The sequence below is a fragment of the Channa argus genome, chromosome 18 (assembly GCF_033026475.1).
Source record: "Channa argus isolate prfri chromosome 18, Channa argus male v1.0, whole genome shotgun sequence".
NCBI classification, from domain to species: Eukaryota; Metazoa; Chordata; class Actinopteri; order Anabantiformes; family Channidae; genus Channa; species Channa argus.
The window spans coordinates 21,697,859-21,720,581 of record NC_090214.1 but is presented as its reverse complement, the minus strand read 5'-3'; the positions used below and the strand labels follow the sequence as shown (position 1 = coordinate 21,720,581).

The window sequence follows — 22,723 nt, the reverse complement described above, 5'->3', positions numbered from 1 at the left end:
GTCAGAGTTATCAATTTACAATAAACTAATCAAGCAGAAATTGTTGCTTTCCTCTGGTCTGGTCAGTTGAGTCTTGCTTTTTTACACTTTTAGAAGCTAACACAGAATTTCTGTACTGCTGCCAGTGGAGCATTTTTCTACAAAAGCAAATGGGAAAAATGTTGCACACTGTAACTTCACCCAAATGTTAGGTGTGTCACACTATTGTGTATATTTAGATTTATATTAAGACCCAAGTGAGGAGATGGCAGCGAGAGTGGGGGTTATGGTAAATTAGGGTTTTATTAGCAGAAAGCAAAGAAACAGAAAGTCACTCCGAATGGTGGAGAGGAACAAAAACAAAACAGCAACACAGGGAACTAAGCTAAATTTGGAAGCGAGGGAGGGAAAGAAAATCATCTCTATGGAGCAGGATTGACAAGGGAAGACAACACATACAGAAAACAACTGAGCCGATATTTAGTGCCAGCAGGGGAGAGCTGGGTTTGAGTAAGCAGAGGCACAGGTGAAAGCAATCAGGACTAACAAGATGGGTAAAAAAAAACTAAAGAAACTAAGAACAGGAAGTGGTGCTGAGGGACTACAAAATAAAAGCCAGGCGCAGGAAGTAAAGCCAGGGAAAGGTGTGCTGTATGTGTAGCATATGAGCCAACTAGGGTTTCCTCTGTTTTTGTTTGTATTGTATTTCGTTACTGTATTCTGTTACGTATAGGCCGTATATATACCGATGAAATCGTTGGTGACGTCATATGGCTTTGATGATTGCCTTGATACTTTGCCTTTGTAGTTTACCTTTTAAGTTTGTTGTCCAGTTGCCAAGGAAACCACGCATAGCAATGGTTTCGTTCGCTTCATCTCAGCTACTGAAGGTAGCAAAGGTCTAAATACAGGAGACACGGTAACTGGAGCAAAGGAACTGACGCGGGGCGACTGTGGCGCAGGAATATGGAGCGATTCTCCATCAATCTCGCAGTTGCTGTTTCCATCCCCGGCTCCTCGGAGCACATGTCGAAGTTTCCGGGAGCACGACATTGAACCCCAACTTAGTTGCTCCGGGCCCATCGGTGTGTGTGCGATTGTGAGTGTGACTGGGTGAATTAGAAGCGTAAAGTAAAGCGGTTTGAGTGCCAATAGGTAGAAAAGTGCTATATAAGTGCAGAACATTTATTACAAGGTAGTGGGGACAGCAACAAGGTAGAAAGTGGAAGGTTCAGTGTGTAGCTGTGGATGCACACGGTTTCTTACCGGATTTTTTTGGTTTAGACCAGTGGTTCTCAAAGTGTGGAGAATAAAGACATGAAATATTTGGCGCATACACTCAAAACAAAATGAGCACACACAAACAAAGGGATCGGTAATTACTGTAAATTAAAACATCAATTTGGGGACCGGGAGGGAAAAGTGGAACCAGGGCGAAGTAACGTTTTAACGTCGGCATGTTAATTGCAGCGGAACAAAATAAACACATTTTCACACAGAGAGGCAGCAGCGTACGTAGCGGGCATAACAGGATCATTGGATACATTTGTAACATGGACCATAAAAAAAACAGGCGATTCGGTGCCTGCAGACAAACAAGAGACAGGCGGTAATCAACCCAAAAGCCTGCTTTAAAGAAAATATGATGATTGCTCTTGGATTCACCGTAGGGATGGTGGGGGCAGAGGGGAGACCCATGTGTGTTTTGTGTCTTAAAATGTTGGCAGCAGACAAATGAAAAGGACACTTAGACAACACACCCCAAGTCATGTCAATAAGCCCCTCGACTTCTTTCAGAAAAAACTGGCAGAATATCGTCAGCAGGAAAGTCGCATGGTGAAATCTGCATCAGTGAACAGCAACTGCGAGCACAAACAGCCTCATTCAAAGCTGCATACACAATTGGCCGGTGCAAAAAACACACAATCGCTGAGCAGCTCATTCTTCCCGCTGCTGTAGACGTGGTAACAGTTATGCTGGATGATGAGGCAACTGCCGCAAAATTGAAAGCTACCCCACTGTCAAACGACACAGTTGCAAGACGATATTTCAGGTGATCTTGTAGAACGACTCAACGTCACGTTTTTCCTTTACAAGTGGACGAAGGTACTGACAGCAATAATGACGGTTTGTTCATTTCATATGTCCGTTTTGTAAGTTCTGAGTCACTGAGCGAGGATTTGCTGCTTTGCAAGTGCGTCCAGACCAGAGCCAGGACTGATGCGCTCTTCATGATTTTTGACAGTTAGCTCACAGAACACAAGCTAAAATGGGAGCAGTGTGTCCGGTTTTTGCGCTATAGTCAAAGCGCCTCAGCCCTGAATTAAATGAGATTGTGAGCGTGGTCAATTACATCAAAACTCGACCCCTCAAAGCACGACTGTTCTCCGCACATTGTGTGGAGATGGGAGCTGATCATTTGATCAATTCTTTGAGAATTTGAGTGAACGTGTAAAAGCCAGTGTTTCTGCCATGAGGGGATTATTTCTAAAATACTTCCTAAACAACAGTGCTCAGTGTGGTGAAATAAGTAAAGCTAAATGGTAACACAATTGTATTTTCTCTATTTTGAACTTGGTCGTATTTGATGTCATTAATGTAAAACTTGATGATACTTTAATAAATGTGAAAAATTTAAACTCTGCCTATTTTATTACCATTTTGATGGACAGGTGGGGCTTGAAACCCCCCCCAGAAAAAGTGGGGAATGACAGAAACAGTTTGAGAACCACTGGTTTAGCCACACGTTGAGAAACTTGTTTAATAAAACTGTCTGTGAACGTGTTTGTGAGTTTACTGTTCGTAAACGTCTATGTGCAATCAGTCAGTTATCGGCTAAGATGAGAAACAAATCTTCAATGTTGTTTATAGAACAATCGGGAATGAACTACTTGTTGGCTCATCAGATATGAGTACGATCGCCTCTACATGTACTTTAACCCTGTGTTTATGTCAGAAAACTCCAAAAGAATCAAACACTGCACAGCAAATTCTTGTGGGTTTCTTTTATTAAAGATGTACAATCAGTCTGCCTCAGCAAAACAATCATTTAATAATAAAAAAAAAACACAAAGGGCCATGTCTATGATTAATGAATGTCAACTTCATTTGCAACTGTTTTAATTTTATAGCATTCAGCTTACAAAGACCAAAGTTTTGAAGATCATATAAAACTCTGGATAAAAGTATTGTTAATAAAGTCAATAGCACTGTTAACACCAACTTTCTTTCACCATCCAAAACAGATTTGAGGCTCGATGGGAAGAATGGAGAAAATGATCAATGCCTAAAGTATTATGTATTAAAATCCAAATGCAGATTCACTGTCAGCTCATGTGCATTTAAAAACGATTATATTCATCTAAATGTTTCATTTAAAAAGAACAGTCCAAGCTGGCCAGTCCTCCCCTTATGATCTGTGTGTTGCCACAGTCAAATTGAGTTATGACTCTGTTTTGGACTGTTAGGATTCCACTTGTAGTAATTGTTTAAAAAAACAAAACACAAACAACTGAAAAAGGCAAACAGCTTTAGTGACATTTACTGAGTATGTTCATTGACGAGTAGGGATCTTCCCCAGTGTAAATGTGTGTCTGCAACAAAATGCAATAAGGAAAATGTACATGTTCTGAACATTCTTGCCTAAACATCAAGGCTGATTTCTCTGAAGCCACGGTTTGATGTTGGTTATAGGCAAGTCACAGTCCTTCATTGGCCATATCAGTAGTCAAAACATTTCATGATGGCATCTTTGTCAAATCTAAAATTGAGGAAAGTCTTGGAGGACAGAAAGTGCTCACTGTCTCTGCTGTGGATTGTCTGCTGACCATTGGAGCCATATGGAGCCACATCTGTGAAATAAAAAGAGTGTTCACATTTACATTATATTCATGGAAAAATTCAACCGACCATTGAATATTAAGAACTGCTCTCTGAGAGTCACCTGGGGCAGCCTGAGAACACGGATCCTCACTATCTTAGCTGCTATTGACATGCATGACATCATCTGATTAACTTCACCGTTTTCAGCTAGATTGAAATTTGCTACAGCTTTTTTAAAAATGTTGAAAACAAGATATTGGTGTGAGGCACATAGCCTCTTAAAAAATAAAGACTGATAAATCTAGTATCCATGTGTCTATAGTCTGGTTTAATTTTTACTAAATGTTTACTTGTTTCTATTGTTTAGATTTGCAACACTTTTGTCCAATGTTTTCTCAAAGAAATCTAATTGCAATTTGTGTAGGAAAATTGTACTGCATCTAATTTTTTGAGAGCTATATGGAAGTTATTTGCCATATACATCCATTCATTTCTGAACAACAATGGAGTTCTACAGCACAGACGAATAAGCTGGTATCAGTAAGCTAACCCAGGATGGAGACCGTCACTGATCCCCCCTGTAAGTTGAGGGAATTCATTATTGCCTGTTTGAGGACTAATAAAAATACAATAAATTCAGAAAATGACTCAAGTTATCTTTTAAGTGATTAGATTTGTTTCATGCTTGAAGTAACACGGTGATGTTTGTATTTAAGTATCAAAACTAAAGCAAAACTAAAGCTCTGTCAGTGCTTAAAGTGGGCTGGTACTCAGTACTAGCTTATCCACTTACGCTTTTGAATTACCACGAATATTTATGTTGAGGTCACATGAATTCTTTTCACACGTGTCAAACTCACATTGCATTGTCAAAGTCAATTAAACTCCGTATGTGCTCATATATGGCTATAACAACCTTAAAAATGTGCTTGGCCTAACCATCCTACTGTCTGTGCCAAGCTTGGAAAGGATTTGTACAGTTTAAACCAGTCGTTGACAGTAATTGTGTGATTGTGTTTATAAATGAACAGGAAACCCAACCCTTCTTCATACTGAAAAGTTATGGAACCCAGTGTGTTTCATATTTACTAACATAACCAGCACCTACATTTTCATAATAATTTTTGATCCTTAAAAGGTATTTCTCTATTCCAAAGGTTAGGATGAAAAACATATTAACACACAAAACAACTCAAATTTGACTGACACAGTCCAGAAATTATTTCATTCAGTTGAATTTGATTCACGATGTTCATTTTACATTAGACAAACACAAAAATAAGTTTATAGAAATTTAAGTTTGGATTTGCAATAACCGCAAAAAGACCTGTCTGCCATTTTTATTTATCACAATTTGGATATTGAAAAATTGCACTTTGATCAACAACTGAATTACTTTAGCATAATTTAAAAATTCATACCTCTCTCAAAACTATCTTGCAGTCGTCTGGGTTGAAGTCTTTTATCTTCTCTCTGTAGAAACAATTTAAGGTTGTACTGCTTATATTCAATTTATACTTATGGATCAGCATGAAAATCCTTTGTTAATTCTTTGCTATTTTAACATTGTTCAGAATTCACAGCAATGTTCAGGATTGTAAATTTTACTGGTACTTAGGTTGGAACTTATTTCTAAACTTTAGAAAAAACAACAATCTGAAAAAAACTTCTCCACTTATGAGTTTCACCTGAAGACTGGCTCCATTGTCACTGGCACCTTTCTTCACATAAGAGGAGTCTTGACATTTTTTTCCATTGTTCTTTAAGTTTGGGCTCTGCATCATAAAAAGCAAAAATTAGAAGTTAACTATGCTTGTAAAAGTTCTGTCTCAAACTGACATTTTCTCCTTAATATACAGATTTTGACATATGGGTCATACTACTACATACATAAAAAAAAAAAAAGAGTTAAAAAAAACATCAGTATTACATATCAAACAACTAAATCAAGCCATAGTCTGTTTTGTCATCTTTCCCAGATGCCATATTTTCAACTTTAATCCAAACAGGTCAGTGATGAAAAGAAACAGGGTGTCCAGTTATATAGAGTGTGGTGCAGGAAGGTAGAGCGGTTGTCCAGCAATCTCGCAGTTGTTTGTTCAATCCCTGGCTCCTTCGATCAATTGTCGAAGAAGAAAACAAGAACAACCCCCGGTTTCTGTTCAGCACTGTAGCCAGGTTGACTAAGAACCATAGTTCTGTTGAGCCTAGTTTTCCCTTAACTCTGAGCAGCAATGACTTCATGACTTTCTTTATGAATAAAATTGTAGCTATTAGAGAACGAATTCACCAGATCCTCCCCCCAAATATTAAAGATAGAGCTTCACATACAACAGTGCTAGAATCATCATAAGGCTCCACTCCCTGTTAGACTGCTTTTTACCCATAGATCTCTCTGAGCTAACTTCAATTATTACCTCATCTAAACCAACAACCTGTCTGCTAGACCCTATTCCAACTAAGCTGCTCAAGGAAGCTTTACCCTTAATAGATACGTTCATAATAGATATCATCAATCTATCTTTAGAAACAGGCTATGTACCACAGGCCTATAAGGTAGCTGTAATTAAACCATTACTTAAAAAACCCTGTCGTGACCCAGGTGTTTTCAGTGCTTCAAGTGGTGCATCTAGCAGAATGCTAAATGGTCTGCACTTACATTGTGCTTTTCTGCCTAATTGGTACCCAAAGCACTTTATACTGCTTCTTATTGACCCAATCACACTCACAATCACACACACAGTCACACACATATGAGGGAGCTGCTATGCAGCTGACCTACAGTCACTGGGAGCACCTACGTTGGGGTTCAGTGGATAACCAACAACCCTGGGTTTGGTGGACGACTGCTCTACCTGTTGACTTGCTGCCCCATAAGTAAGAAGTAACAGCAGATAAAAGTATATTCAGGACTACAGCTCTCACTGTACTATTTCAATCAAGTTTTACAACAGGTACACAGTCTGTAGGGAGTTTATACAGCAGCATAATGTTATCATTTAATTTTCTGCTCATAGTTGTTGAAAGTTTAATGTAACCACCATAAACCCTGATTTTAACCTGGATATTTTTATTTTTAAAAAATACAACAAGTCTGACATTACTGTTTCTTCAGAGGCTAAAAATTAGTGTCTGTCTGTCTGCACCAGAATGGACTGTTTAATGGTGGTGGAGTGTCTCTCGCAATTTTTAGATCTTATTTATTATTACATTTGATTGTGTTTTAATATAAAGTATCCAAGAAGATACTGTATTTCTATAGCACAGATATACAGGATATGTACAGTACAACACCTACACTCCTGCCACCAGCAGCCCTCCCCCATTTTATTTACAGGGCTGTTAGCACTTATAGTCAGTGATGGGGGTGCTGAGGGGTCTACTAAATCATGTTCAAACCCTCCCCCCTAACGGAGCAGTTCTCCAATCTATTAGGTAGTTAATAAAAAGTTGCATTTTGTGTTGACCTTGACTTTTACCGTTATGTTAAGCTATTTAAATTGTTCTTATTTCCTTTGTTTATTTCAATCAGCTGAAAGTTTGTACACTTACAATGCACATAATTTGCACTTGGGGGTTTAACAATTTTGACTGCAACTGTAGATGTAGATTATCATCATGATAAGTGTTTCCCACCCCTGTCTTGGTAAACACCAGCAAACATCTCTTTTTATTGCTTTAACATCTGTTGTAAGATTCATCCATCTTATTACAAATGGATTGCATGTTTGAGAGAAGGATTGAGAGGGAGCTGGCATCTGGCAGTCTATACTTAATCAGTCTGCATGTCTGTTACTAAATATTGCGCACCATAACCTTGTTATTACAGAAATATTAACCCTCATTTCACTGAGGTGTAATGCAAAGTGCAGCCTGTTTAAACACTGCCAACATATTGTAGGTTGTAATTGTAGCTGTGTTATAATGGCTAACTACAGCAGAGCAAATGTGTCTTTTCATACCTGGTTCAGGTCACACTGATTCAGCTGGCCCATAAGTTTCAGCTGCTTGTGTTTTGTCCAGCTGTCTCCAAGAAATACATCAGTACCCGGGAGATGGCAGAATTTTGATCTAAGAGATAAAAAAGAAAACAAAGTACATATTTAAAATTGTGGATGGTCAACTGATGGTAGAAAGGAAGTAGTTTTTTATTCTGTGCCCAAATGTAGTACTATGCAAAGCTTTTAAGCAGTTTAGATCTTAATGCTCTTGAAATAGTGGGGTCTGGTGGGTCAGGGGGTAGAGCATCGGTTTTGAACGCAAAAGGCCACGGGATTGAATCCCACCCGACCAGGTGTCAATGTGCAGAACAGGTTCCGCTGTGGCCACCCCAGAAAGGAGAAGCCGAAAGCCGTTCTACACGTTAATGTTCTTAGCTAACTTGAAATTACATCGGGGCCGAACATGATGGGTCCCAAAGTAAAGTGCGATACCCAGAAGGTCAGAGAATCAAAACAGGGATCAGATCAGAACCTGTTCATTGCTCAGGAACTAAGCAGTCGGCGCTTTGAGAAAGCTGAGTCATCATTCCTGCAGGTTCCCAGTATGGACAGAGTTAACAATAAAGTGACAAGTAAAAAAGAACAATGTTTTCACTGGTCAGTACAATTATTTTGTTGTTCCAGACTTTCTGCATTACACAGGTTTTAAAACAGAGTTTAAGTTTAGTTATAGTAGTAGTTATAGTTTAGGTCGCCACAGCCCTTGTGTGCTCATAGTCCAAGAATCACTAGTACTAACACATAAAAATAGTAAATAAAGGCCAAAACTTTCAAGAATAACAAGAGATGTTCATATTCACAAAGTCTGTTGTACTTATCATACCGATTTGCATACCCTCAACTATGTTAGCGTGATCAAATGAATTGCAATTAATTGCAAAGTCCCTCTTTACCATGAAAAACAAATTTCCACTGCAGATCAATTTGTCATTCTGATTGAGCTGGAATAACAAACAGGAAGCTTTAAAAGGAGAGTGTTGATTAAAATCATTGTTATTCCTCTATTAACCATGGTTACCTGCAAGGAAACACAAGCAGCCGTAACTTTGCACGAAAGATTATTCTCAGGCAAGGATACTGCTGCTAGTAAGATTACACCTAAATCAACCATTTATCAGATTATCAAGAACTTCAAGGAGAGAGGTTCACTTGTTCTGAAGAAGGTTTCAGGGCACCCAAGAAGGAAAGTTCAGCAAGCGGCGGGACCGTCTCCTAAAGATGCGGAATCAGGGTGCCACCAGTACAGAGCTTGCTCAGGAATAGCTCTGGTGTCAAGAGGGGCAGCAAAAAAGCCACTTCTCTCCAGGAAAAACATCAGGGACTGACTGATATTCTGCATAAGGTACAGAAACTGGACTCCTGAGGACCGGGGTAAAATAATTTTCTCTGACGAATCCCCTTTGTTAATGTATTGGGCAGAGAAGAAAAGGTGACGGCTACCATCAGTCCTGTGTCATGCCAACAGTAAAGCAGCCTGAGACCATTCACATGTGGGGTTGCTTCTCAGCTAAGGGAGTGGGCTCACTCATAATGTTGCCTAAGAATAGCCATGAATAAAGAATGGTACAAAAGAATCCTCTGAGAGGAACTTCTCCCAACATCCAAATGGGCTGCCACCAGTCAGGATGTGGCCCAGAAGTTGATTGACAGCATGCCAGCGTGAATTGCAGTGGTCTTTGAAAAAAAAAAAAAGGTAAACACTGCAAATATTGACTCTTTGCATAAACTTAATGTAATTATCAATAAAGACCTTTGACATTTATGAAATGCTTGTAATCATATCATAGTAACATCAACAGACTTCAACAGAATCTTTGAGTCTGTTCAAAGATAACACACAAACATGTCTTTACTCACCCTGTAACACAGCAGACACAGTAAAATGCTCTGCTATGGTTGTTAAAATGTATAGAATATGAAATCTCTACACCTATAATGCATACAATGCTAATTTACATCTAGCTCATTTAGATCTTATACAGCAGGTGAAATCTGGTGAGTGAATCTCTTTCCTCTGAAACACCAAACTCTGCCGATGAGACAGTAACTGGAGCAAAGGAACTGACAAAACGATAGTGGGGAAAGATTCAGTGTGTAGCAGTGGAGGAACACAGTTTCTTACCATGTACTGTGGCTTGAGTCACTTTGAGAAACTTGTTTGATAGAATTGATTTGTGAACGTATTTGTGAAATTACTATTCGTAAACGTGTAATTGTAGAGTTATTCCGTTATCGGCTAAGTTGAAAAACATGGAATACAATAAATGTTCAGTGTTCTTCATACAAAGATCTGTGGAGTCGATAATTGTTGGACCATCAGATTCGAGTAAAATCGCCTCTACGATGGTCTATATAAATTCACAATGTCACAAAGTGGGCTTCATTTAATTTAGATGTAATAATAGAGTGGAATAACAATCCTGCGTGTCTGTATCTCATTATGCATTATTCAAAAGCCACTTAGTCTCACTGATGTCATGTCAATGTTTTGATGCAAAACATAATATTTGTGAATCAGGCCCTTCACTATATATTACTTTATTTAATATCAGGTGTAAAGTCAGACTACAGATGTTATTGGTTTTCTCTGCTGCCAACATTGTGCTATGGGTGCGACCACACAATTTTCCTTTATCTAAAAACTACTGCTTGAATGGGGGCATGTAATGGTAGATGGGCACTTATATAACTTTACAATGTTGCTTCTCATTCACATGCCATGCAAGAAGATACTTGGCGTTTAGTGTCTTGTCCAAGGACACTTCAACACGTAGCCGGCACTGCGGATCTGACCCTGTGGTCCGTGGACGACTGCCTTACCAACTGAGCTACAGGACACTCAGGGACACAACCCTCTTCTAGAAGGACACATTGAGGAAGTATTTAAACTGGTGAAAGTTAAATCCTTAGTCCTTCTGAAAGTCATTGGCTTGAATTAAACAAACCAGTATGTGAAGGGCCACATTGGTGCTGGTGCAGAGCCTGGAAAAATGGGAGGGCTGTGGCAGAAAGGGCATCCAGCATAAAAATGCATGCTCCGCTGTGGCGACCCCTGAAGGGAGAAGCCGAGAACCCCTGAATTTTCACCAACCAGTCTGAGTAAGTTGATTCTGTTGGTCCAGCACTGCTGGGTACAGTGTTTTTTTTTTTTTTCAAAAGAGCTTTTAAACAGAACCAATTAGCTGATAATTCTCTAGAGCAAAGAATATGTGTGCAATGGTAAATGGTAAATGTTCTGCACTTATATAGCACTTTTCTACCTATTGGCACTCAAAGCGCTTTACACTGCTTCTTATTCACCCATTCACACACACAATCACACACACATTCAAAAAACAGATGGGGGAGCTGCTATGCAGCTGGCCAACACTCACAGGGAGCAACTAAGTTGGGGTTCACCCTTCATGGTATTTAGCCTTTACTGATTTGTGTTCTTACCGTATAAGGTCTGATGAAGTGTTGCTGTTATTTGCCAAGTCTTCATCGCTGTCTGCTGACTCGCCTTTGAGCTTGCTGATCCATTCTCGCAATGGTCTGTAGGGGGAAAGAAAACAGTAAATTACTATAATAAAATCAATCACATATTGTAATTCAAACTATACATATGGTCAAAAATACCAAGTCAACCATGCGCTGTTCTGTTTATACAGATGAATTCAAAAAGGTACAGTACACATTATTTAAATCAAATATTGGCTTTACAAACAATTCCTAACTACATAAGGAAACACTGCCAGTCAAACTGTATTGAAAAATGCTGTATTGCCACTAAAGAAAAAAAATTGATAATGAAAACAGCTGCACTCAAAAATAAATTTTTAAGAATATCCACTCTTTAAATAAAAACATATTTGTTCACGGTCTTAAATTCTTTTGCTTTTATATTTTTTGAATTTTTTCCCTTGAAGTCTGATTTTTCAGTTCTTTAAAATAAACCTTAGCATCTGCAAACTAGAGGGTAAAGCTAATTTCTTCCTGTCAAAGTTAATACACCTTTTTGACATTTTTGACACCCTCCAGCACCAAAGACTCATCACCTAACCCAGGTTTGAACTCTTTTTAGCAGATACATGCTAATGCCTTTGGTATCAATAAGCTGTTAGTGCCATATAATGTGAAAAAACAAAAAACTTAAGTATGCAACTGACCAAGGATGAAATACTTATTCTTTGACTTGCCTAATCAGAAAGGTTAGTTTTCCATTGTGCCTCAGAGACTTTCAGGCTACAATTTCTGTTAAGAGTTATTATTTATATATAATATTCATTAAACTTTTCCTATGTAATAATATGTAGCTACATTTCACTCAGTTATATTCATTACATACATGTAATCGCTTATTGGTGGCAAATGTTACCATGATGTAATATGCATTAAACATTTGCACCATTATCATAATAGCTAAACTGCTGAAATGTGGTATGTTTTGCTTATGGTAATTTCATTTTCACAGATATACATGTGGTGTGACCTGGTGCTTGGAAAATCTCCTATTTTTCAGATGGCTGAAGAACAGGATGATTATTTGTGTCTTTGTGACTTAAGTTTGTGAATTAGACTAGAACTGGACTCTTTCATTGATTAGCAGAAATACATCTTGTAAATGTAAGGGTTAAAATCAGAAACACTGAACCTGTCAAACACCGTCTTAAAATCTGCATATTTTGCTTCAGTACCTAGATCAAATCTATCTGTGTGTTTTGCATGGAAATCAAATACTGTAAATGAAATTGAAGCACCATCCATCTCTTCAGAGATGCAAGCTTACCCTCTAATGGAGGGTCTAATCAAAGGGTTCACCCCCTCACCACCACATGATCCCATACAGAAGACCTTAAACTACAAAATATTTGCTGTTGTTGGACATTTTCTACTAAATAGTGCCCTAGCTCTGTCTACTTGCTCCACTACCTGTGTGAGTAGGGAAACATCTTTAATCTGCAGAGAACCTGACTTGACCCATTTTGCAATGTAAATGGTAAATGGTCTGCACTTACACAGCGCTTTTCTACTGGTGTTCTATTGGTCCTCAAAGCGCTTTACACTGATTCTAATTCACCCATTTGCACTTACAGTCACACAAATGGGGGAGCTGCTATGCAGCTGGCCAACCCGCAATTATATATAACCCGCAGATTGTAAATCCTTTTATAAAAAGTCACTGAAGAAAGAAAGACTGTCATTGAAAAACCAAACAACATATGAAAGGAAAATGAGATAAGACAAAGTGCATAATCAAAAAAAATTACAGATATGTTGTCATTCAAATCTTTGACCTTTTTGATTCAGCTTTTGTCAGTACCAACCTTCTTTTTCAGTGCCAATTCAGCTTTTAATAAAACCAATCTTTAAATGACAAAGTTTCCTTTTTTAGTTTGTTTTCAATGCCAATACTTTATTTTCAATTTCGAACATTAAGGAGTTTTAGCCCTATAGTTTCCCCATACTTCCAGTCTTTACTCTAAGCAAACTAATTACAGCTCCATACTGAATACACAAAAACAAATTACTGAGAACTGTCTGCACATTTCACTCTCAAAAAGAAAGCGAATGTCTATATTTTATATTCCCATTTCCCCTGTATAATTCAGTAATAGAAATGAATGAATTGCAAAACACGTACCTTATGAATGGAATTGCCATGAAAAACCTGTTGGGAGCAAGTCCAAGTTTAGACTTTGGGGTCATGTCATTCCTGTGACAAGGCAGCTTCTCAATAGGAAACCATTCAATGTTCTAAAAGAAAAGGACACTATCATTAAACAAATGTGTCAGGTACAAAAAGTTGTAAAACAAATATATAGTAAAAGAGTTCTTACCCTTATTTCTTTCCTTGTTTTGGGGTTGAACTTGGTATCCTTTGACACGCCCGTTATGATGTAAAGCCGCACCAGCTGGTCAGTGATTTTCTGTTCTATATACATGTCTTTGCAAATGCGATTCTTGATGTCAAAACCGGTCTCCTCCAAAACCTGTAAGACACACAATTTGAGAACAGTCAACAAACTTGAAATGTTAATTCAAAATGCCTCAATGGATTTAAGTGATGAAATTTCAGCAGCAATAGGCATGGAGCTTACCTCACGCACTGCACAGTCATGAGGAGCTTCATCTTCATTAACTTTCCCTTTCGGAAAGCCCCAGCCAGACTTCGCAAGGTAGCCCTGAACAAGCAGTGCCTGAAGAGAAAAGCAGCAGCATCTGAGATGTTTTGACACATAGCACCAGTGGCTTTGTATGAAAAATTTAACTAGCAATTCTGCAGGTAAAGGATAATGGAATGATTAGGTTAAATGTACAACATGCATGTTAGTCAAAACTCTGCTCAGATGAGCTGTGAAACAGCTCCACTTTGCTGTGAGGGTCCAACTCAGGCCTGTTGCATGCACGTCTTTCTTTGAAACTCTGTATGACATTATAAGTGTATCCTATTATAGTTGCCCTTGTGAAATTAAAACAAATAAGAGTGCTGCAAAACTATTTTGATTTGGCTCGTTCAAACCATTTTAGCCATAGAAATCAATATCTGAAAGTTGCTCTAACCGAATGCAGGCTAATTGCATATGTTTAGCGTTACATTAGTGCAGACTATTTCTCACTCTGTAGGTCAGAGAGCCAGGGTTTTGAACAGTGGTGTCACAAATGATTCTGATCAAAAATGGACACAAGATATGATCAGTGCCTGCACAACGAGTTGTGTAGCAATTCAGAAAGGTATGGGCTGATATTTCTGATGATGAAGAGGGCAAATCTGCATACCTAAGAGATAGAGGTGGTATGTAGATTCATGGATGAAACATTCTCAAAGTTAAAAAAGCAGCTTTTATTGTGGTGCATTGCTCATTGATCAGATCAGTGAGCCAAGGATTAGGATGTAAAGATGTGCAGATCTGGAAGACAGGGGGCAGAGACTATCCAGACAGACTTAGAGTGTGGTGCACAGGCTGTCAGTAGCACTGTCTGTGTCAAAGGTGGAGAAGGCATGTGATGGATGCAGGGCTTCAAAAACCAAGAAATAAAAACTGTTTAGGACTGAGAGATTGTGAAGAGTGACAAGTGGTGTGGGAGCATGACATGGGGAGAAAGACATGAAGGCTGAAAGATGAAATGGAATTTTAAACATGTGATATAGGGTCTTTGTACTAATTTACTGAATGGTAGCTTTTCAATGATTCAGTTTTTATGTCAGCCATGTTCCCAACATTTCTGATCATGGTTGAAACTGTGAGGAATCAGTTAATAGTTATCATAATATAAACTAATTGCTGAGCTTTGAAATAAAAATATCAGCTATTATTCAAGATGTTTGACCCATCCCATTTCTTTAGATATCATTGTGCTTCTAAATGTCAGTGTCGCCGGTGCTGGAGAAACATCTAAATGTGTGTAAGAATAGGAGAATGTGATGCAATGTGACTATGTAAAACTCAACAGTAAAAGTGTTAATAAGTTAGGTGTGGGTTTCTAGGATTTATTAAAGTTCCCTCAGTGTGTTTTCATTTATATTTATGTGCGTGAAAACAGTTGAACTGTAGATTAGCAGCTAATCAACATCAAGTTTCTTAATAAGTGGACTGTTTTATTTTTCCCTAAATCACCATTCTGCTTCCCATGCTAGTCTGAAGACATGATTAGCCTCTTTTGTGTCAAACAATAAGAACACTACTGCAATAGCAGTGAAGTCAGAAAACACAAACAGAGCTGTCACAAAAGACAAAAAGAAAAACCAACAAGCTCAGGACTCTGTGCTGCTTCAACTGTAAGGAGGATGGACAAATATCCCCTTTGTGCACCAATGCTGCAACACACATTATGTTTAGTGATGAAACATTTGGAGGTAAGACAGCTTGTAGGGAAAGACAGAATGATGTGTTTAAAATGCAGCGTAAGAGCCATCAAGTCATCCCAACTGGGCAAACTGTACTTAAAAGGTCATTGCTGTACTAAATGGCTTCCAAAATGAGGTGGTCTGGTGAAAACCTGCGTGGTTGATTTCCAGGCAGAATTCCTGCCAGACTAATGAAATTTAGACTGAATAGTGTATTTTCTTTTAAACATTCAACTAATTATGGAACTGTGAGAGAGCTGATGAACAATCATAGAGCAGATCAGTGCATTAAGCATGTAATTTCTCAGATTAAGCAGAGATCGTGTAGTGTTAAGTGTAGCGAGATCGCCATCCATGTTAAGGAGTGAGCTCTCAGAACGTCTACTTGAGCCAACTCACCTCGAGCAACAACAGTATACAGAATGTGGCGAGTAGGGTCCTATATATTCTCACCAAGTTGTACTGCCAGCACAACTCTGGAACTGTTCGAACCAGCCAGCCTGAGAGTTGAGTGCACATTAGATCTAGTTAGAGCTAGGTTTTCTGGCCAGAAACAGCTCTGTCATAGAGAATAAAGGTAAGGCCGGTGGGAGACTTGTATGAAAAAGGTGTAGCCTAAGTCAACATTACACCACACCACACGGCCCTTTCAGTTTGATAGGACATCCTCAACCTGCAACAGACCAAAGTGGGACTAAAGAATTTCTGGTGATTGAGGATCCTTTTACAATTTGGCAGTTGCCATCCCAGTACCCAACCAATGTGCCTACAGTTCTAAAAGTGAGTGGAACAATTATATCTTGCACAATGGTATCCCAGAAAAAAAAAAAAATCCCTAAACACTGATATTTGAGCACCAGCCTTGGCTGATGTAGCATTTGTCCTGCCTTTGAAGGGTGGGCAGCATACATCAAAATCCCAGTACATACAGAATCTCAAGTCCCATCTTGAAGAGAGTTATAAAATAGCCAGTGGTTGCCAAGATAGTAGAAACCATCAAAAGGTTTGACAGGCATATGGTGACCAGGTACTGACAGTAATACTGCGACTGTCTCCTCAGCAGCGTTGTAATGTACAGCCTATTGTGTTGCTTCCTGTTGTTTCTGGGTTCTGTTCCTACAAAGTGTTTTGTTGTTGTTCACTGATTAATTCACTGATTAATTGTAGCTGTTACTTAAATAAACATAAGCATAAGGACTCATTATCAAGATGTGACACGTTTAGCACATGTTCTCCTAAAACATCAAGCTAATGTTAACTAATTTCAAATTTAGCAATAACTTCTATGTGTCCCGCCATCTCGCTCTCTCTCACCTGCTCACTGTGTCTCAACTCAGGTTTTTTCCACTGCCTCCCTTTGCGATAATAGTATCTATCACACGTGTAAGGTTTATGCAGCTTTGGAGGGAAAGCTCACAGAAATAAAAGTTTGGCTCTGCATGGAAACAAGCCAGGTAGTCAGGCCCCATAAGCTGGTGCATACCAACCTAGCATAGACCCTGTTAAGTGGTCCCCATTAGTTCCAAAGCAGCTGGGAAGCCAGGCCAGCCGGGTGACAGTTCATATGATACCGAAGACTAAACAGACGTCCAAAGTTAAGCACCACCCAATTCATGGTTCAAATCAATTTCCCCAAAACTCCAACATACTCGCTGAGAAACGAACTCTGGTAATTGGCAGGACACTAGTCAATAATGTTAAGCTTAAAAAGACTCCAGCAGCCACGGTGAAATGCATTTCTTTTCCAGAGCATGTGACATTGAAGCATATTTTTAAACTTAAGTTAATGATTCTCAATTACAAAAATCGGAGGTCAATTAATGTTAAATTGCAATTGCCAAAACAATGTCAGAGTTTCTCTGGACCCTTGGCAAATCTGACCAGTGACATGCATGGCCACCTTATCATTCAACCGCTGGATATCTAGGTGGTCTCCAAGCAAATTATGTGGGCTATACAGATATTTGTTAACACCAACATCAATAAAAACCTGGACTGATTAGGAGGGACAGGATCAATCCTACTTTTGATGTTGAAGCTTTCTTACCTAAAAATAGGGCTGAGTTTATTAGACAAATCACGATAAACTAGACATATACATACATACATAGTTATAGCTAGGTAGATAGATAGATGGATAGATTATATTGGAATAAATAAATTAGATAAACAACCCAGAATTGAGCCTGGGACACAGAGATCCAGCCCTACATGGCTGTCTGAAGTGTCCTTACAGCCATCACTCTGACCAAAAGATATCTGAAATGTGCAAAGTCAACTTACATTTTCTAGTGATTCATCCAATATGATTGCTCCGTAGGTAGGAACACCCATTTTGTACTCCTTCCACTGTTCGAGGACTTTCTGCACATCTTCTCCATGAGGCAACAAAAATGGACAGTGATGGAAAAGTTTTCAGCTGTCAAGGAAAATAATCTATACACATATAAAAAACAGGTTGCACCTGAGAAAGTGCTTTAAAAAGGCTATAATAATGCTCAGATGAATATATATATCAATCACACAATCATGACTGTTTTAGTTGGCTCTTATTTATACAACGAAGAAACATGGTGAGTTTGTAATGTGTGCAGTACATAAACAGTGCACATCAATGAATGTAAAACGTGAACAGAATAAGTTGTACAGTTTTAAAGATATCAGCTTTGGCAAAGTCTCTTATCCCACAGTGAGGAGCTCCTGGAGTGTTCTGCATACAGAAGTCTAGGTAGAACCAGTGGGCCAGCTCAATCTGGAAACACACCCGGATGGCATTGTCCCTCTCCTCACTAGGAATATGCAGGATAAACCGGCTACAGAAATAGAGGAGAAACCAGAATAGGGTCTTAATAATATGCTAGGACGAGGAGAAAGTTATTAGTTTAATCAGTTATGGGAACCACATTTACATTTTTTTTAGCAGATGCTTTAATGCAAAGTGACTTACAAGTGAGGTGCAAGGCAAGCAAAAATCTAAGTCAAGGAAAAAACATCAAAGCAAAGTGCTTTCAGAAAAGTGTTTACATTTCATGAGATGCACGTGCAAGAAAGAGCAGAAAGGAAGTTTATTTATTTATTTATTAAAAAAAATTGATTTAAGTGCATGGGATGGTGTGGAAGAATTCTATTTTCAGCAGTTGTTTTAATACTGGGAGTGAGTTGGCTGAGCGTGCAGAGTTTGGTAGGTTGTTCCACCATCGTGGGATCATTGAGCTGAAGAGATTTGCTTGATGTGTTCTTTGTGGTGCTGGGACCACCAGACACCATTCATTGGCAGACCACAGCGGATGGGAGTTGAGATAAGCAGGAGCTGTTGAGTTGATCACCCAGGCAAGAGACAGAGCTTTAACCCTGATGTGAGCAGCTACAGGAAGCCAGTGTAGAGACCTGAAGAGTGGTGTGACATGAGTCCTTTTGGCTGATTAAAAATTAAGGGTGCTGCCGCATTTTGGATCATCTCCAACGGTTTGATTGTGCAGACAGGGAACCCCATTAACAGAGCGTTGCAGTAATCAGATATGACCAGCACCTGTACGATGAGTTGGGTTGTATATTCCGTGAGGTAGGGTCTGATCTTTCTGATGTTGTTGAGGGCAAATCTGCATGACCGAGAGACTGAGGACATGTGGACCTTAAAGCTCAGTTGGCCGTCGATGATAACCCCCAGATTCCTTGCCGCCTTAGTGGGGACAATCACTGTATATCCAACGTTGATGCTGATGTTGTGTTGTTTCAGACGTCTGGCTGGTAAGACAAGAAGTTCAGTCTTGGAGACGTTGAGCTGAAGATGTCTCTCTCTCATCCAAGCAGAGATGTTGGAGAGACAGGCAGAGAGGCGGGATGAGACACACGAGATCCTGACTGAGACTCAGAAGTTGCTTAGCACCACAATGTAAGGAAGTGACATTCTAAAGTTAACAGCTCAAAATGAGCTAATATTTTCCATGAAAATGTCTGTTTCAACATCTGACATGTTGTTTATGTTCTATTGTGAATAAAATATGGGTTGATGAGATTTGGAAATCATTGCATTCTGTTATTATTTACATTTTGACATCTTCCCAACCTTTTGGGAATCGGGGTTATACATAATAACAGCCATACTGACTGTGGCACAACTTGTTCAACAGCTTCTTGCTTCAGACGGGCTACAGAATGTCCTGGTTCAGAACTCAAATTAGATTTATTGATTTTTGACATAATATGAATATTTAAACTAGACGATTCTGAAGAGAGAAGAGGTCATTTGAAAGTCTCTGGACTAAAGTAAAGTGGTCAACCAGTTTATAAATGGCCAATGCCAATGCTGATCTCGATAGAGCAAGGAGGCTAATGTTTTTTTTTATGTCACATAAAATACAATTTAACAAAAACAAAAAATACAGAAATGTGCACCTTTCAGTTCTGTTTTAACCTGAAATAGCATTGATACGTTCTAAACTATCAGCAACATGTGCAGCTACTCCATGAATATTTTCTACACTTTGTTAAGGACCCAGGTGTTTTGCCACATTCAAACAGTTCAAACCCTTCATTTTTGTGTGGATCCAAATTAATGAAAGCATCATGAAGTTGGGCAAGTTAGTAAACAGGGGTCAGGACAGTATCCAATGAAAATAAAATGGCCTGGTGTATAGTTCATCTGAATTTAGAGAGTGTTACACTGCACACAGCTCTACTATGAAATTAGATTTTACCCAATTTGTGGCGGAGCAACACACATAAACCAATGTTCGTTAAAACACTGCAGACAGTCACAATAATTTTTCACTTGCCCAAGCAAAAAGTTGAATTGCCCCAGGCAAGCAGGGAAGCATTGATGTCATCCAACTTGTATGTATTTTATTATGGGATAATAAATGGTAAGACAAAACTAAAAGGGTTACAGGAAATGTTACAAATCAATGGGGCATTCAGGTTTAACAGACCTTCAAAACTGTTCGAGAAATTTGGGGTTTAGATTTTATGGAGGTGTGATTTTTGTGTCACTAAGCCCATAAACTGTCAAATTTTTATCACTGGGTGATTATTGGAAAGTTTTACTTTGACTTTTCAGTTTACACATTTGAAATAATAGACATATTTTATCTATGGGGAAAAAGGCTTTATACTACTATGACTTTTTATTTTGCACTTAAATAAATAAATCCAGATGGTAATATCTTAAACAATATTTGGTTATAACTGTAGCATTTCCTCTGGAATTGGTAAATATGATAAAAAAAAAGTACAGTGCCTACTCCAAGAATATCATCTTTGTATATAAATGAAATGGAATTCAAAGACAAGACTTTGCTGAATTAGCTCAATAGTTGCAGCTTGACATTTGTCAATACATCGTATTGTCATAAACAGGAAATAACGTCCAATTGCTAAGTTCAAAGTTGAGGCGCAGTGTTGTTTTTTTCTTTGAAAGAAAAAAAAAACGTGATGATAGCGGCTGCAGAAAATGATAGATAACACAAATATAAAGATGAATGTAGATGATATTTTCCTCTTTTACGGCACATACTGTTTGTATTTGTGGAGACGAAACTGTTAACCCGGAGAAGCTGCCGAAAATAATTATTTTCGAAGATTATTTTGCTATTTTACTCTTAGACGCTTTACTAAAATACCTTCAGAGTTTGAGTGAGTCCCGGCGAACATCTAACGATTTAAGAGGGGTGGTCGTGTGCTGGTTTCTGGGGTATCCACAGAATTCAATGTATGGAAAACTTGAGAGGTACAAGCAGGAACTTCGATGCACGAGTATATGTATCAAGCTTTAACATTAAAGACATATCACAAGTTCATGAGGGCGTATTATTATGTAGCATTGTTGTTCTAAAAATGAAGTCTCGCGCACGCAGCTATCACCAGTTAATTCACCACTAATTAAACAGATTGGTGCAAAGCGTCCCATTAATGCTGTTACCTGCACAGGTCGTCCAGCACACCGGAGGGAATCTCCACTCTTTTTGTTTCCATGTTGGTTGAAAACATCCCGACTTTTGTATGTCTCAAGGTTTTAAGACACAAAAGCTTTAAGCTAAGAGAAGCAAATTACACTCGCATGTCGACTCATGGTCCTGACTCCAGCTTTATATTAACATTACACCAACTCCCACACAAACAAAGCTCTTGTTCTTCTTCTGCTTGTGCTGCTGCATTTGTTTCTGTTTCGTCTGCTTCGTTTTCTTCTTCTTCTTCCTGCAGGAACCACGCTAGGCAGAGTCTGCTAGTGACCATTAGTGGCCGAAAGGTGTTATTACAACTGCCAGTTGAGGTTTGCTCAACCTCATGAAGAGGATCTGTTAAAAAACGTATTTGGGCGAATTTTGTCCGATATTTTGATCAATGTGTTTTAAACAATAATTTGTATAAAACTGTTTTTGATAGGTTTGGGTTGTTAAATTTATCTTTAGTTTTTTAGTACCTTATTCTTATTGTCACAAACTAACATGACACTTTTACACTTTTTAGGTCTTTTGCACCTTTATACATCATTGCTATGGAATTGAATGATGCTCTAAATGATACAATAAAGCATTGACTTGACAGGAAATTAAGGCCAATTGCTTTGTCAAAAGTGAGGCGCAGTGTTTTTAGTCTTTGAAGGAAGAAAAGAACGTGATGATACTGGCTGCAGAAAATGATAGATAACAAAATTATAAAGATGAATGTAAATGATGAAAACTTTCCTCTTTGACACCCGTTCACATCACCGTTTGAATCTGAATTACATCTGTGTCTCAAAATTTATGAACAAAAATCAGTGTGTTTTAAACAGGTTTGGATGATACATTGTATTGTTAAATTGAGCTTTTGATTTTCAGTGCAATGAACATGTATCTTTGTATTAAAGAAGCCTACACTTATAAGGTTGGTCAGTTTTTGTGTTGGACTACACAAGAACATTGTTATTTCTGTCACTGGTTCAGTCTCCATCATCTTCACCCATATCCTTTTCCTTCCCAAAGTAGTTTTGATTGATGCAGTCTTTTCATTTTTCTGTCAGTGAAAAAAGTCACTTTAAACACTGGCTCAGTTGATAATTATAATGTTAGCGGAATCTGCTAGCAAAATATTCCAATGAAAATAAAAATATTTA

At 38.5% G+C, this 22,723-nt stretch overlaps 1 protein-coding gene across 1 annotated transcript; it reads right to left on the bottom strand.

Annotated features, from left to right (window-relative positions):
* Positions 1 to 2,954: 2,954 nt before the first annotated feature.
* On the bottom strand, positions 2,955 to 21,801 carry dcp2 (decapping mRNA 2). Its single transcript, XM_067484786.1, has 11 exons — positions 21,548 to 21,801; positions 18,292 to 18,443; positions 17,914 to 18,041; positions 13,883 to 13,981; positions 13,622 to 13,774; positions 13,426 to 13,538; positions 11,241 to 11,336; positions 7,764 to 7,872; positions 5,490 to 5,576; positions 5,223 to 5,274; positions 2,955 to 3,830 (listed from the first exon to the last, which is right to left on the bottom strand). The coding sequence occupies exons 1-11, from the start codon at positions 21,613 to 21,615 to the stop codon at positions 3,700 to 3,702; spliced, it is 1,188 nt and encodes a 395-aa protein (XP_067340887.1). The 5' UTR covers positions 21,616 to 21,801; the 3' UTR covers positions 2,955 to 3,699.
* Between the last annotated feature and the right edge of the window lie 922 nt (positions 21,802 to 22,723).